Source organism: Watersipora subatra, chromosome 3 (assembly GCF_963576615.1).
Source record: "Watersipora subatra chromosome 3, tzWatSuba1.1, whole genome shotgun sequence".
NCBI lineage: Eukaryota > Metazoa > Bryozoa > Gymnolaemata > Cheilostomatida > Watersiporidae > Watersipora > Watersipora subatra.
Window position 1 is genome coordinate 59,897,610 of NC_088710.1, and position 15,575 is coordinate 59,913,184.

The 15,575-nt window shown below is 37.1% G+C and overlaps 2 protein-coding genes across 2 annotated transcripts in view; both read left to right on the forward strand.

Moving 5' to 3' along the window:
* The window catches only part of LOC137390810 (uncharacterized), an 11,750-nt gene extending 2,183 nt beyond the window's left edge, over positions 1–9,567 (forward strand). Inside the window, exons 2-10 of the mRNA XM_068077126.1 lie at positions 1,787–1,912; positions 2,123–2,248; positions 3,557–3,694; positions 4,157–4,318; positions 4,528–4,611; positions 8,401–8,559; positions 8,732–8,869; positions 8,960–9,154; positions 9,452–9,567. Of these exons, the coding sequence (XP_067933227.1) occupies positions 1,787–1,912; positions 2,123–2,248; positions 3,557–3,694; positions 4,157–4,318; positions 4,528–4,611; positions 8,401–8,559; positions 8,732–8,869; positions 8,960–9,154; positions 9,452–9,567 (1,244 nt within the window). The remainder of the gene's footprint in view (positions 1–1,786; positions 1,913–2,122; positions 2,249–3,556; positions 3,695–4,156; positions 4,319–4,527; positions 4,612–8,400; positions 8,560–8,731; positions 8,870–8,959; positions 9,155–9,451) is intronic.
* Positions 9,519–15,575, forward strand: part of LOC137392123 (protein mono-ADP-ribosyltransferase PARP14-like) — a 57,662-nt gene continuing 51,605 nt past the window's right edge. Inside the window, exons 1-2 of the mRNA XM_068078752.1 lie at positions 9,519–9,705; positions 9,839–9,976. Coding sequence (XP_067934853.1) covers positions 9,651–9,705; positions 9,839–9,976 — 193 coding nt within the window. The 5' untranslated portion in view covers positions 9,519–9,650. The remainder of the gene's footprint in view (positions 9,706–9,838; positions 9,977–15,575) is intronic.

Consider the following 15,575-nt stretch of genomic DNA (forward strand, 5'->3'; position numbering starts at 1 on the left):
AGGCGATATCTAGGTTGACAAGCCTTAGGGTGGAGAGCTAGCTTTACTGATGAGGAGTTGTGGTTCATGTGACTTTATTTAATCCAACTGACTTAACTTGAAGTCTGCAACGCGAATCGCGTGACATGTTCATCAATATAACACAGTTGCATATCTAATTACTCAAAACAGTGTAAAATAGAGCTGCACAACGATTACAAAAACCAGTTAATCTTCGATTAATCTTAGAATTAATTTAGCAAAAACCTGCATGTTCGAAAACAAATAATACAGCTACATATAAATTAATTATATTTGATACAATTATTCTTAACAGGAGTACATGTTATGTACAATGTATATAAGTGACAATGGAAGAATTATTATGAGTATGAAAATAGTCTACCCAAGTCTAAAATTAAACCAGCCAAGAGTTGAGGCAGCACAGTTTATTCACATTGTACAAATAAAAAGATGCCCTCTTCCTACATACGATATTGCCAGCTTTAGAGAACAGCCGCTCACAGGGGACAGTAGTCAGTAATGATTATTGTCTGCGACAGCTGGTGATGGTTTCTGAGCGGTAGGGTAAGAAATAATGACATGATATGTTAATGATGATGCGCTGTGGTGGTAGACAAATTCTTTCTAGCATATATTGCACTTCACTTTCTTGTTTATGCTTCCAGCAACATATGAAAATGCGCTACATAGTATGAAGGACATTTTTCTGGTTTTATGCTCCAATAAAGTGTCAATCTTATATTACTACTATTCTAAAGGTGAAATATGATTGTGATTTAAAAAAAAAGTGAAAATACTTGTATAATTTACCTAAAAAAGGTTTTAAATATAAACAAAAAATAGACTGTAAGATATTACATAATACTGAAATGATTTTTGTTGCTATTACCTAGAAAAATGTTCAAACAACTAACAACATGGCCGTTTACAGCTAGATCATCCCTTTGGTTGCGTTTTATTTGAAGATTAATTGGCTCAACTTAGTTAATCGTTTATTTGTATTGATCGTGTTAATCGTTTAATTAACGCGATTATTGTGCAGCTCTACTGTAAAATATACATATTGGTTTAAATGTTTTAGAGGCAACTCAAATGTATAGAAGTAGCCATAAATTGTAAAATAAACATAAAATGAGAAATAGACTGAGTGTAACAAATCCCAATGTGTGTAAAACTTCAACAGTTGACTAAAAATTAAATACACAAAATAATAGGTAAAAACTGATCTTGTTGTCTACAGTGGTTTGTCCTAAAAACCTCTAGTAGATGTAGAACAAACTAAGAATAAGAAAGAAATAGAAAGTAAAAAGAGGTTTTAGCTGTTACCCTATATTGGAGACTGGTAATAGAAGTTACTAGAGTGAGTCGCATATGTATATAATACACAGCATGACTTACTCTAACTTAAATTTCATATAGTTTAAGTCAACTTAAGTTACAGCATTTATTGCTGTTGCACTTCATTTTTGTTTTTAATAGCTTTTTGTTATTTATAGCCAACGTTTTGACAAATTTCAGGTACTAAAAGCTAAACAATATGATGTGTGGCAAGACAAATCTTTATTCAAGTTTTTATTTTGCGTCTTCAAGTATTTTGTTTGTGGAGGTTCTGATGTAGCCTATAGGATTTACATTGAAACTTTGAACTATTTGGCTGCCTATTTGGTGAATAACTAAATGGTTGGTTATTTCCTTCTGATAAACGCTAAAATTTATCTGTGGTACTTTTTCCATATTAGGTCTTCTTTGATTTGGTCATAACACTTTTTGCATTGTTGCATAGTTGCCAGCAAAGTGGTGTCCATTGGTCAACATACACTAGACAACAAGATTGTGCTCAAGGCATCTTTCCCTTCTGCAGATGACACCCCTGCGAGCGATAAAACGGATGAACATTCAGCTAAATTTGGTTGGTGCTTTTGAATTTTTTCTGCTTTTAACCAAGTATAAATATATGGTTCTAGGTGTGCACTCACTGATCTTTATACATTTTTTAAGCCTTCCTTTCCTATAAAATTATTTTATGCAAACCTCGTTATGCTAATGTAATGAGTTATGTTTGAGAAAATTAGCCGTGATGCGGCACATTTATTGACTGCCTGGGATTTTATGTTTTCAGTGGTTCTGCTAGAAAGTACAGCCTCGAAAGCAGTTCTAAGCAAGTTCATGAAGTCAAGGACCAAGGGTAGTCTCACGCAGGGCTTGGGTAATGGAAGATACCTGGTAGAATATGAGACTAGAGAAGGTAGGAGAGGATTTGTAAGCTCAAACCAGGGTTGGCTCGGTTTAAATCGAGCTAAACCGGTTTAAACCAGCCAAAAAAACCGGTTTTTATGATTTTTTTCATTATTTTCTGTGAAAGCATAATATTTTAAGCTCGTAGTGGTTCCTGTGTGGTAGAAATGCAATTCTATGTAATTATCAGCTGTGGAAGTTTATTTAGGACACAGTAGTAAAATGATGGCAGAGCTCAAGTTGAAACTACATGAAATCCTAGCACAAAAATGAATTGTTGAAATTAATTTTCGATTGCTTTTATCAAGTGATATGATGATCCCTTTACTGATGAAATATAAAAACCATGGAAAGTATACTAATCCAATCATCGTCTCTAATAATGAATGAAAACTTTCTCAAGTCTGGTTAGTAAGAAAAGATTGCTTATAATTAGAACTTTAAACAATAAAATCCTTTTGGGCAAAAGCTTCAGGTTTGCAAATTAATATTTCATTTATCGGGCACAAGCCAAAGTAGTTGGACTGTTAGAGTTTGGTTTATCAAGTTTTTTGTGTTTTAAAAAGTTAAAGTTGTGCCTGTTTGGCAGTTTTTCACTCGAACTGAAAAAGGCAAAGGATTAAAGGCAAAATGTAATAGGTGTACTGTCATAACGCAAGGTCACGCAGATAGGCTTAAAGCTCACGTAGCAAAATGTCAAGCTGAAAATACCAATTTAGACAGTGATGCTAGTATTCAGGTGATAGAAGTTGAGTCATCTGCCACTGCTCCAAACACTAGCGATGCATCTGCATTATGCTCTGCTCTACACTATCACACAACTAATTACAGGGATTAAAACTCCTACTTATACATCAAGCTGTATGTAATATACTCACTTTGTGTGATAAGATTTCTGCTCTGTGTTTCTTCAATCATGTTTGACTAAAGATTCATTCTGAAATTTCCATATGTTTTTTCTCTTTTTTCCTCATAAGAACTCCCACAGTACCATCTTTAACAGATGTTTCCACATATGTATATTCAATACTCAATCATGCAGCTATAGCAAGTGATATTAATTAGACTTGAAATTGCAAAAAACTTAGTCAAATTACAAAAACCAGTTTAAACCATGAAAACAGGTTTAAACCATAAAAACCCGTTTAAACCATAAAAATCGGTTTAAACCATAAAAACCGGTTTAAACCATAAAAGCCGGTTTAAACCAAAAAACCCGTTTTTTTCTAACAACCATGGTTTTTTCCAATCCTGGCTGAAACTCATTATTTTTCTTGCTGATTAAAGTTGCAATCTGTAAGTTTGTATTCTTTGGCAGCGGCGCAATCGGTTGTGGACCAACAAGTTCTAACATACATGGAAACTAAAATTCATGTGCGCCACTACAATTTGGAAGAAGAGGAAGAAGACGAAGAAGAAGAGGAGGAAGAGGAGAATGAAGATGAATCTCAACCTTGTAAGTTTATTCCAAAAATTACACATGATTGCTTCTGGAAACTGTTTAATAGCTTGCATTAGCTAATTATGATTGTATGATTGTGTCAGCCAGAGGTACCTTTTAAAGACCTCAGCAGGTTTCTATGCAGCCAAAAATCGTATACTATGACTTTTAATTCAGACCAGTTTGAGCAGTTTGTCACATCTTTGACTGCACAAGCCATGTGTTTTCTGAAATCAATACATTTGTCGTAGATTAAGCCTTCTCTTAGCATATACTCATTAAATGTCCTTAGTAAAAGTTGTTTTTTCTTTTCAGGGAATTCTTCGTATTAGAATTCCTTACTTGAGTGTGAGGGATGAGTGAAATTCGTAAACAGTGGCTAACTAATTGTTATCAAATTTACTATGTAACAATTTTCATTAACCTTAGACCTCGCATTGTACTACAAGATCGTAACCCGTATTCTGTATTGTGCAGCCCATGTTGAGATAAAGAGACTCACCAAGATGTCACCTGAGGATATGCACGGGAAGCTCCTATTGCATTTGAAAAAGGCTACAGGAAATGATGTTTCAGCTTCATTTCAGCAAAGCTGGGATGAGCCAAAACAGATTTTTAGATTTGACATGTGCCCGGCAGGTGCTCCATTTCTCACTATTATTGCATTTTTGGTAGTAGCTACATGTAATTTGCTCATTATCCTTTTACGTCATAAGTTGATAATTTGACAAGCCTCCAGGTACTTCGCTTGTTATTGTTTCTGCTGTCTTTAGGTTGAAACATCCTTCTACTGGTATATACATACATTCTGCTGTTATTCTAATATCAAATTTCACTTTTTTTCTCAGATATTTCGACTCTCACTAACAGTGCACAGTTTTTGAATGCAAGAGGCAAGAAAAGCAAGCTTTCTATTACAAGTGCTTCTACTGGTATGTCTCATTCCACAATCATATTTCGTATCCAGCAGTATGATGATATATTGAGTGTCAGATCGCATAAGCAAGATATATTTCCTTTTTAGAAAATAAAATCATGAGATACTTTGTAGCATACGAGTTTTGGTGCGCAAACATTTGTGGTGCCATATAATGAATGAGTATATGTGAATGTTTTTAATGGAGCGAAAACACAACTGGTAATATATTTAACATTATTTTTTCTAATTACTCATACTAAGACATACTCTATCGAAATCTACTATATAAACGGCAATCGTTGTCTGTCTGTCTATCTATCTATCTATCTATCTATCTATCTATCTATCTATCTATCTATCTATCTTTCTATCTATCTATCTATCTGTGTGTCTGTCCGCTTTATAGAGTACCGTACTTTTCCGACTATTAGCCGCTACTTTTATATAAGGGCGTGTCTATTCTGCGGTTTTTTTCACCGCTAGGGCGCATTAACGGGAATCTCCGGTTAGTACACGCCTCTATTATAATACGCAACCCGCTATTCATCGTAGGGATGGACGATAAATACTGATATGCTAATAGTATGAGTTGTCTTCTCGATATATTGAGTCACCGATAACTCCCAAATATGAGCAGTATAAATAAATTACCGTATATGGCGGTCTTTTTTTCGATTCGATCGTTAGTTAGTTAGTAATCTTTTATTTTGCTGATAACAAAATAACAAAAAGCCTCTATTTGCAGGCATATTATCCAATAAAACGGAAACTGTAGAAGAATCTTGAATGCAAGATAGTAGTGAACAATTCATATTTAGTTTGAGATTATTTGTGTAAAAGTTAAAAGAAAATTTACATGAGAGGATGACTTCTAATAAGTAATGCAGGATAGCTTATACAAAGATAAATTGATTGATATCTCCACTACTTAATAACGTTGGATTTGCCGCTGTTCGTGATAGTGGGTCATGTTCATTTCCTTCAGCAGCCGAGTTACTAATTTTTTTCCAGCTACGAGTAGGCCTACTGTAACTTACTATTACAGAACTTTCACGAGTACTCCGAGGGTTGCGATACGCTATTGTGAAAAGAAAGAGAGCAGCTGCTATCGACTTACTGTCACCCTGCATCAGCCATGACCAGCTATACGTCGCCTGCTCAAAAGTAGGCACACGCCGAAAACTGTTTCTTCATACGCCCGACAGAAAAACCAAAAATGTTGTCTATCCGCATGTGTTGCGTTGAACTAAGGGAGAGAGAGAGAAAGGGAGAGAGAGAGAGAGCGAGGAGGGGAGGGGGGGAGAGAGAGAGGGAGAGAAGGGGGGAGAGAGAGGGAGAGCGAGGAGAGGGGGGGAGAGAGAGGGAGAGAGAGGGGAGAGAGGGGAAAGAGAGAGCGAGGAGGAGAGGGGGGGGGGAGAGAGAGGGATAGAAAGGGAGAGAAAGAGGGAGAAGAGAGAGGGGAGAAAGGGAGAGAGAGGGGAGAAAGGGAGAGAGAGGGAGAAAAGGGGAGAGAGAGGGAGAGCGAGGAGGAGAGGGGGGAGAGAGAGAGAGGGAGAGAAAGAGGGAGAGAGAGAGGGGAGAGAGGGAGAGAGGGGAAAGAGGGAGAGAAGGGGAGAAGGAGAGAGAGAGAGGGAGAGAAAGAGGGAGGGAGAGAGAGGGGGAAGAGGGAGGGAGAGAGAGGGGAAAGACGGAGAGAGGGAGAGAGGGGAAAGAGGGAGAGAGAGGGAGAGCGAGGAGGAGAGGGGGGGGGGGGAGGAGAGAGAGGGAGAGAGAGGGGAGAGAAGGAGAGGAGAGAGAGGGGAGAGACGGAGAGAGGGGAAAGAGGGAGAGAAGGAGAGAGAGAGGGATAGCGAGGAGGAGAGAGGGAGAGAGAGAGAGAAAGAGGGAGAAGAGGGAGGGAGAGAGAGGGGAGAGAGGGAGAGAGAGGAAAGAGGGAGAGATGGAGAGAGGGAGATGTAACTGCATATTTGGAGTTGTTTTACGGTATGAAAGCCAACTCTCAATAAACCTTATGCTGCCCGTGAATCTGCTCCTGTAGACGGGTAATGCAGCTAGTTATGTATATATCGATAAAAGAAAGTATCTCACCACTGTTAACCAAAGTAGGTGGCAACATTAGTATAATGTATAATACATTATACTACTGTTTGACATATTAGAGAATGCTACGTCTTTTTTTATTCATTGATTTGCTGGTTGACTGTTGTGTACACTTAGAAGCCATGTTTATCTGTTTACTAGATGAATGTCCCGTGTTGCACAGGCAATAAAACGGTTTTTCGCAGCAAAGCAACATTTATTTACCATCTTATTTTGAAATGAAGGTGTCTGTTTATTTCTGTGTGTGCTATAAGTTTAATTAAGTTTATGTTATAAACCGTAAATAAGTCTAAAGTTTAATTCTGGATTTTGAGCTTGAAGATCCATCCTCGACTTATACGGCTGCGAAGTTTTTCATGATTTGGCTTCTAGTAACATCCAACTTTAAAAAACCATCGTAAATCAAAATTACATATGATATATGGGGATTTACTTAGAACATAGTAAAATGCTAGTAATCCTACTCAAGATGAGATGGATCAAACACAAAGTCGTATTCTTCACCACTCAAATTCTCATCACTAGGATTCTCTTCTGGAACAACATGTTTTTTATAATTTAATCTCTGCCGACATAAAAAACATAAAATTTCATATGTTTTTTTATAATTTAATGCCTTGTTGCTTAATATCTGCCGACAAGCCCACGCTTCGGTAATCCATTTGGCAGATCCACTATTATACATCCATCCTTTTTCTTGTACATGTATCTCGATTCTTGACAGAACTTTGTCTTGCAGTATAGTTTCTCTGATAAATGCGTATTATCAGAGGTGGTAGTTTCGTTCTATCGACTAGGTTAGCCACTATGTTGGTGAAGTGATTTTTCATGCCCTGTAGAATAAGCACTGCCTTCTCTCTGCCTTGTGGTCTTCAGAAGCACTGCCTTCTCTCATTCTTTTGGTTAAGCGCTGTCTTGCCAACGGCACAAAAAACAAGGCTGGTTTTTAATGTCATTTTTTCAGCTATGCCTTGCCCACTTCTTATGCCACCTGAACTATTAGCGATCAAATGATTTGAGCCAAAAAATGGTAGGTCAACTTATACGACAGGTACATGTCAAAACCAGAATTTTTAAACAAAACTGGACTTCAACTTATGCGAAGGTCGACTTCTACGTCGGGTCGACTTCTACGCTGAAATATTTGGTATACATATATTTATAGCATTTTGGGGAAGTTTAGACAAGCATTTCTCTTCTAGTAAAATTTTTGTTTTAGTAAAGTTTCGCAAGCTAGAAGCGTAGTTATTTTAACCGAATGCTAAAAAAGATTAACAGGTGTAATAACTATGTGCGCAATTATTCCATCATATCTCAAGTAAGCCATGTACATGTAGCTTAGTGAATAGAATGTCTGCCTGCAGACCTGGAGATTTCTAATTCAAATCCACTGGGAAGCTGATTTTACGTTTTTAAAACTTCATCGCTCTAACTGGACACACAAATGACAGATAGACAAACACTGAGATTTATACATATGGAAAAGGGTTTAATTTTAGCCAACCAAAGTTTGTAACCGAGCCTCTTTTCTCAATAGACATGCTTTGTATGCAAAGTAGCAGTATTGGTAGCAGCCGGCAGTTCTGTGGGAAAGATGCCTGACATGACTGTTACTGTAGGTGTGTTGTAAGTTTCCACTTTAACATGCATATAGAATATTTTAGAACTTGAAAACAAAGTTGGTATTTAAATATCTTTGTAGGACACAATGTCAAGGTGAGTTCATGTAAAGGCTCAAAAAAAAACCTTAGTAAGACTCAAATCAAGGCTGCTTTTGGGCCAAAAAGCATCTACTCCTGTAAAGTTGATGTGATCTCTTCTGATGATCGAGAGATGGAGCTGGCGTTTGCCAGTTGCTCAGGTGAGTCTCAGTGAGAGTTTTATCATTTAGTCAGATGTTTATTATTTTCTGTTTAACTTGATGGTCAGTATGAGAACCCTGATAATACTTTTGAATATTCTTGCTTAGCGGTTATGTAGAAAAGTATGATACTCAGCCAGCACGCCTAAGATTGGGCCCTTTCTGTTTCAAGTCGCGGCTTTGATCGTTTCCAAGCGGAAACATGAGTTAAAGAATGGCATGACAGTTGAGGCCAGTTTTCCAGGAGTGTCAGCTGCAAGCTCTAGCAGCTCGAATGAGGATAGTGAAGAAGAAGAAATTGCAGAAGATGGTGAGCTAGCGATAGTACTTGTCTGTAGTCACTTAACCTTTGTCTCTCGGTAACACCAGCTCTGGTGTAGCCTCTCTCTATATCTTATAGAAGGGATTCTAACAAGAGAAGTACCTCTGCCTAATCAGTCCAAAAGAACTCTGGTCATTCGTAATTTGCTTGATGTTGATGAGGAAATCATATACTTCTGGGTGAAATCATTACTCAATGTCTGGCCAAAGAGCATTCAGCTGTCCTCTGATGGGGAGAGTGCCATTGTAAAGTTTTCTGGCTGTGTCGATATTGGTAAGATGGCTAGAGTTGTGGTGCTTGCTTGCTGCGGCAATTTTTTTTATTATGTTTATAGTAATTATTCGCAAACTCTTGTGTCTAGCATTCTGATTAATTGAATTAATTGGAGAAAGGTTTAAAACAAAAGGTTAAATCGAAGAATTGATATTGATCTATTTATTGTTGAACTCATGCCTCAAGCTTTAAACTTACAAAGAAACAGAGCTTTAGTTGCAATACTCGTATGTATGTTGAAGATGTATAAATAGTAACATCTATTTTATCACTTTTAGACATAAATTCAATTAACAGCCGCTGTAGTGCCCCAGAATTTCAAGTTCATGGTGAAAGAGCATCCGTATATGATGTGCAAGCTACTACAGCTCTCCAAGTTATCTCTTCCACATCGCAGGCCAATGCTTCCATAGACAAAGATACCTTAGAATCATACTTTAGCAATCCTCGGTTTACTGGTGTCAAAGACTTCTCTTCATTGAAATCTGTCCGGTCGATGGGGACGCACAATGGCCTTCCTGTGCATATCATTACTTATTCTACTTCTCAAGGTATCCCATACCAACACATTGCTATATACATGTTTGTCTCCAGATGTAAATTTTATGTTGTCTGTTTCACCTCTGGCAGTAATGCATTACTGTCAGATGTAAAATTGTTACATTGTAATTGTGTTTATTGCAGATGTAGAGAATGTACTTCAGCGAAAACCACTTCAGTTTGGTAGTTGGAAATTTGACATTGCTGAGTTCTATCCTGATGTTGGAGTGTGTGGACAGGATAGCTTATTTCTCTATCGCAACAATTACAGTGAACGACAAGGTATGACTATTTTGTTACTGATATGTGAAGTGAGTGCAGTAGGAAGTAGTGAATAACATTTGGTAAGCCAGGAGGCCTTAGAAAATAAGGAGTTATGCAAAACACAAAATTCTGGCAATAGCCGAAGGCGAAACAGCCATAAAAATTGATCTAGATGGAGGCAGAAAAACACATCCTACTTTTTTTTTGCCTTATATATAAAACAAATCAGTGAACATTAAAACATCAGTAAAGTGAACATAAAAGAAATAGTGAGCAAGGGGAGAGACAAAATGGTTTCTGCTGTGTTTTGTCACAGTAAACTAAGGTCGCTCTAGATTCTTCTTACAGTAAAGTGTTGCTTTTTTGTTCCAGAAGCGCTTGTTGAGAAGTTTCCGTTTTCACAGTGTTCGCAGCTGTCTTTAGTGTTGAACTGCTGGTGGTATTGCACTCTGGTAAATGTCTGTCTGTTCACAGTGTGACATTCTACAGCTGTGCTTCTTAACCAGGAAAACTTTGCCATTTCTCCAAAGAACATTTCTAAATTTTTGTAATTTTGGTTTTCCAAGGCATTTGTTAAAAATATGGTGATTACATAATCATTTATTATGCACCTAGTAAGGAATAAAAGACTCAATATCAACAGGTATTGCTATCAGTAAGTATTGTTATTAAACATTCATATTGAAATCAATACTTTTACCAGTATATAATGTAGTTGTAATATTGCTCTAATAAGTGTTCCTGAGCTGTTTTAACAAAACTTACATAACTGCTTTGAATGCTCTGCTTAAAATATCACAAAATTTATATCTTTGCAGATTACCGAGGGGTCTGCATCAAAAAGAAAATATGATAAAAACTATTTAAGCGTTGGCTTTTCAAATGTTATAAGCAAGGACTCAGCTACCACAATGTGGGCTGTGCAAGAAAATGTGGTGAATCTAAGTCAGTTGAAATAGTATTAAACAGCCAACATTCAGAACATGCTGAAAAAATAAAAGGGTTTCTATGAAGCCAAAGGTAGAATAGGCAAATGAGCCAGGTGGACCAATACTAGTGCTATATATTAGCATACACAGACTGCATTGGAGCCTGTATTTGCTGTTGCATAGCGCAAAACCAAATAAAGCCACTCACAATGGCTGAGACTCTCATACTTCCCATGGTAGAATATGCCGAGTTTGTACTCAAAAGCTATCCGACATGGCTCTTTTTAAAGCGCTGTGAGATCAAAATTGACTGATCACTCATTTGACAAACATTTTCAGTTGAGCAAAAAGAGGAAGGAATATTCTATGCTTGTACTCCATTTGGATGGTTCTACTGTTGCAAATCTTTCTCAGTTACTGGTTGCTCGTTATATCATCAACGACTGGAGTTTGCTCGTTACATCATCAACGACTGGTGTTTGCCCGTTATCTCATCAACGACTGGTGTTTGCTCGTGATATCATCAACGACTGGTGTTTCCTCGTTATATCAACAACGACTGGTGTTTCCTCGTTATCAACAACGACTGGTGTATCCTCGTTTTATCATCAACGACTGGTGTTTCTTCGTTATATCATCAACGACTGGTGTTTGCCCGTTATCTCATCAACGACTGGTGTTTGCTCATGATATCATCAACGACTGGTGTTTCCTCGTTATATCAACAACGACTGGTGTTTCCTCGTTATCAACAACGACTGGTGTATCCTCGTTTTATCATCAACGACTGGTGTTTCTCCGTTATATCATCAACAACTGGTGTTTCCTCGTTATATCATCAACGACTGGTGCTCGTTATATCATCAACAACTGGTGTTTGCTCGTTCTCTCATCAACGAATGGCCCTCGTTATATCATCAACGACGCGAATGAAAATTTATTTATTTGCCAAAACGAGCAGCAATAGCAGCAGATATCAAGCAGTTATTTCCAGATTTATTTGAAAAGGAGAAAATCAATTGGGAAAAAGCTTGTAGGTCTGCGCAGACAGATCTCCCACTAGGCTAGGTGTTTGGTCCGGGTTTGTTCAATTGACAAAAGGAAAATCCGGTAGTAGAAGGAATATACTGCTTCGTTCATCAAGAAACCTTTGCTGCTAGAACTTTTTCTCTGTTAATATTTTTTCTACTGCTATTCAGATTTTTAACTACATAAAAAGACCAGCATTGGATACATGGCTCTTGAACAAGCTGCATAACGAGCTTGATGCGTCACACTTCTATGTGCTATATCATACAGAAGTTAGATGGCTCTCAACAGCAACATACCAAAAAGGATTTTTGAGTTAGGAACTAAGATTTTTGGGCTTTGAAAAAGCAAAAAAGAGCACCGTACCTTCCAAGATACTTAAGTGCAGGTTTTAAAGTATATAAGCACAGAATAAAATTGCCGTCAATTTGACCCAATTAGTAAATATTTGTACCTATTTCAGTGTGCTGAATTGAAAACTACAAGGTGAAGATAAGAATAAGTTAACAGTTGCAGATAATATTAAATGGTGTGCAATTTGATTTTGTCTGAAACAAGTTTTGTATTTTCAAATGTAAACTACAGTTATGGCACAATCATATTAGGAAAATTTTTATGTATTCTCTACATTTTGTATGAGCTGCAACGCCATGAAAAATTTCCAAATTGACTGAGATTATCACAGAACAATTGGATGTATTGTATTGAGCGTTGAGCTGAACAAGTACTTTTTAAAATCAAGTGAGGAAAATGACTCTGAAAACCAGAAATTCATTCAAACGCTGGGTCGAGGAAGTTAGTGAGACAATGCCAGAGGAATTTTTAGAACTCCTAAATGGCTCTATTATGAAAAGCAAAGTTAGAAGATCGCTTGAAAAGTTCTGGACTTTAGCTAGCAACATTTATCCAAAGACTTGCTACCAAGCACTACGCATCTTTGTACAACTCTCTTCAATATCTTTGGAGCAGAATTTTTAGCTATGGCCATCATAAAGACAAAAGCTCAGAGTAATCTGGATGTAGAACATATTTGAGATACGCTCTATCAGATACATATAAACACTAGCAGAAGTCCCACTAAGGAATCATTAATTCATGAACTGAGTGCAACAAGATATAGAAATAGTATAAGTTTGTCTTTGTACTACTTGCAATATTGTCTTGCATTCTATTTAATTACTAATAGACAAAACCTATATTATTATATTACAGCATCACATTAACACAACTATAAGCATCATCAATTAGTCTGATTGATCAGTGAATAAAATTTTCTTTATGTCAAATTAGCAAGAAGGCTATTTTGAATTTTGATAGTAGAAAAGGGAAAATAAAATCAAAAAGGTCAAGAGGCATTGCTTTAAGTTCATGATGAAAACTAATAAAGGCATAATAATAATAAAAACTAATATTTATGCATATTAGCATGCTATGAAATTGGAAAAAAATACTGACAGTACAGAAGACACTTTGGAGATGCTGAAGCAATCAAGCATGAAAGCTAAATAGGCATTATTTTGATTGTAATACCTTTTGTTTTCTTATTATGACTGATTCATTGAGATGCAAGAAAACTATGTATGGATCTCTATATGTATAAAAATAATATTGAAAGCAAAAACTATTAAAAATATGACAAGAGTTAACTAGCTGTGCTACCCGGCGTTGCCCGGTATTAAAAATCAGCTTATAAACAATGAGAGGTAATGAGAGTTGCCTGCGACTTGCTATTAGCCTGGTATATTACCGATGGAAAATTTGAGTAAGCTCACTAATAAGAGCTACGGAGCTACGCCATGACCTTACGTCATGACCGAAAGCGCTAGTCAATGTGCTTCCATATACCGACATATATCGCCTCGCTAATCAATCAAGCTCTGTGGCTTAGTAAGGCGTCGGGCTGGCGAACGGGAGGGTCCGAGATCAAATCTTCTGTGCTATGGATTCATTATTTCAAGATTTCAATAGCTATAGCTGGACAAATACACAGACCACCAACTTTGAGAAATGTATATATATACATATATATAGATAGAAGATAGATGGATACAAAACTAGCAGTCTTTAGCCAATCGGAACGTCTCTAGAGATACCTGATCCGGAGTTAATAAATTTGAATTACTAGAGAACAATAGCTAAGAGGTAGCCAGGGGATGTCAGTAACAAGCAGAAATCAGTTAAAGGTTTGTAGGATTAGTGCCCATCTAGCTTATTGATCTCATATACATACTTGTTTATTTAGTCGTTTGATTGGTAAATTGACGACTGTTGACATCGCAGTCCTAAATTGTCATTGTTAGTGCTGATTGGTAAATTGACGACTGTTGACATCGCAGTCCTAAATTGTCATTGTTATTGCTGATTGGTAAATTGATGACTGTTGACATCGCAGTCCTAAATTGTCATTGTTAGTGCTGATTGGTAAATTGACGACTGTTGACATCGCAGTCCTAAATTGTCATTGTTAGTGCTGATTGGTAAATTGATGACTGTTGACATCGCAGTCCTAAATTGTCATTGTTAGTGCTGATTGGGAAATTGACGACTGTTGACATCGCAGTCCTAAATTGTCATTGTTAGTGCTGATTGGTAAATTGATGACTGTTGACATCGCAGTCCTAAATTGTCATTGTTAGTGCTGATTGGTAAATTGATGGCTGTTGACATCGCAGTCCTAAATTGTCATTGTTATTGCTGATTGATAAATTGACGACTGTTGACATCACAGTCCTAAATTGTCATTGTTACTGCTGATTGGTAAATTGATGGCTGTTGACATCGCAGTCCTAAGTTGTCATTGTTATTGCTGATTGGTAAATTGATGACTGTTGACATCGCAGTCCTAAATTGTCATTGTTAGTGCTGATTGGTAAATTGACGACTGTTGACATCGCAGTCCTAAATTGTCATTGTTAGTGCCGATTGGTAAATTGACGACTGTTGACATCGCAGTCCTAAATTGTCATTGTTAGTGCTGATTGGTAAATTGACGACTGTTGACATCGCAGTCCTAAATTGTCATTGTTAGTGCTGGTTGCTAAATTGACGACTGTTGACATCGCAGTCCTAAATTGTCATTGTTAGTGCTGATTGGTAAATTGACGACTGTTGACATCGCAGTCCTAAATTGTCATTGTTATTGCTGATTGGTAAATTGATGACTGTTGACATCGCAGTCCTAAATTGTCATTGTTAGTGCTGATTGGTAAATTGACGACTGTTGACATCGCAGTCCTAAATTGTCATTGTTAGTGCTGATTGGTAAATTGATGACTGTTGACATCGCAGTCCTAAATTGTCATTGTTAGTGCTGATTGGTAAATTGATGACTGTTGACATCGCAGTCCTAAATTGTCATTGTTATTGCTGATTGGTAAATTGATGACTGTTGACATCGCAGTCCTAAATTGTCATTGTTAGTGCTGATTGGTAAATTGACGACTGTTGACATCGCAGTCCTAAATTGTCATTGTTAGTGCTGATTGGTAAATTGATGACTGTTGACATCGCAGTCCTAAATTGTCATTGTTAGTGCTGATTGGTAAATTGATGACTGTTGACATCGCAGTCCTAAATTGTCATTGTTAGTGCTGATTGGTAAATTGATGACTGTTGACATCGCAGTCCTAAATTGTCATTGTTATTGCTGATTGGTAATA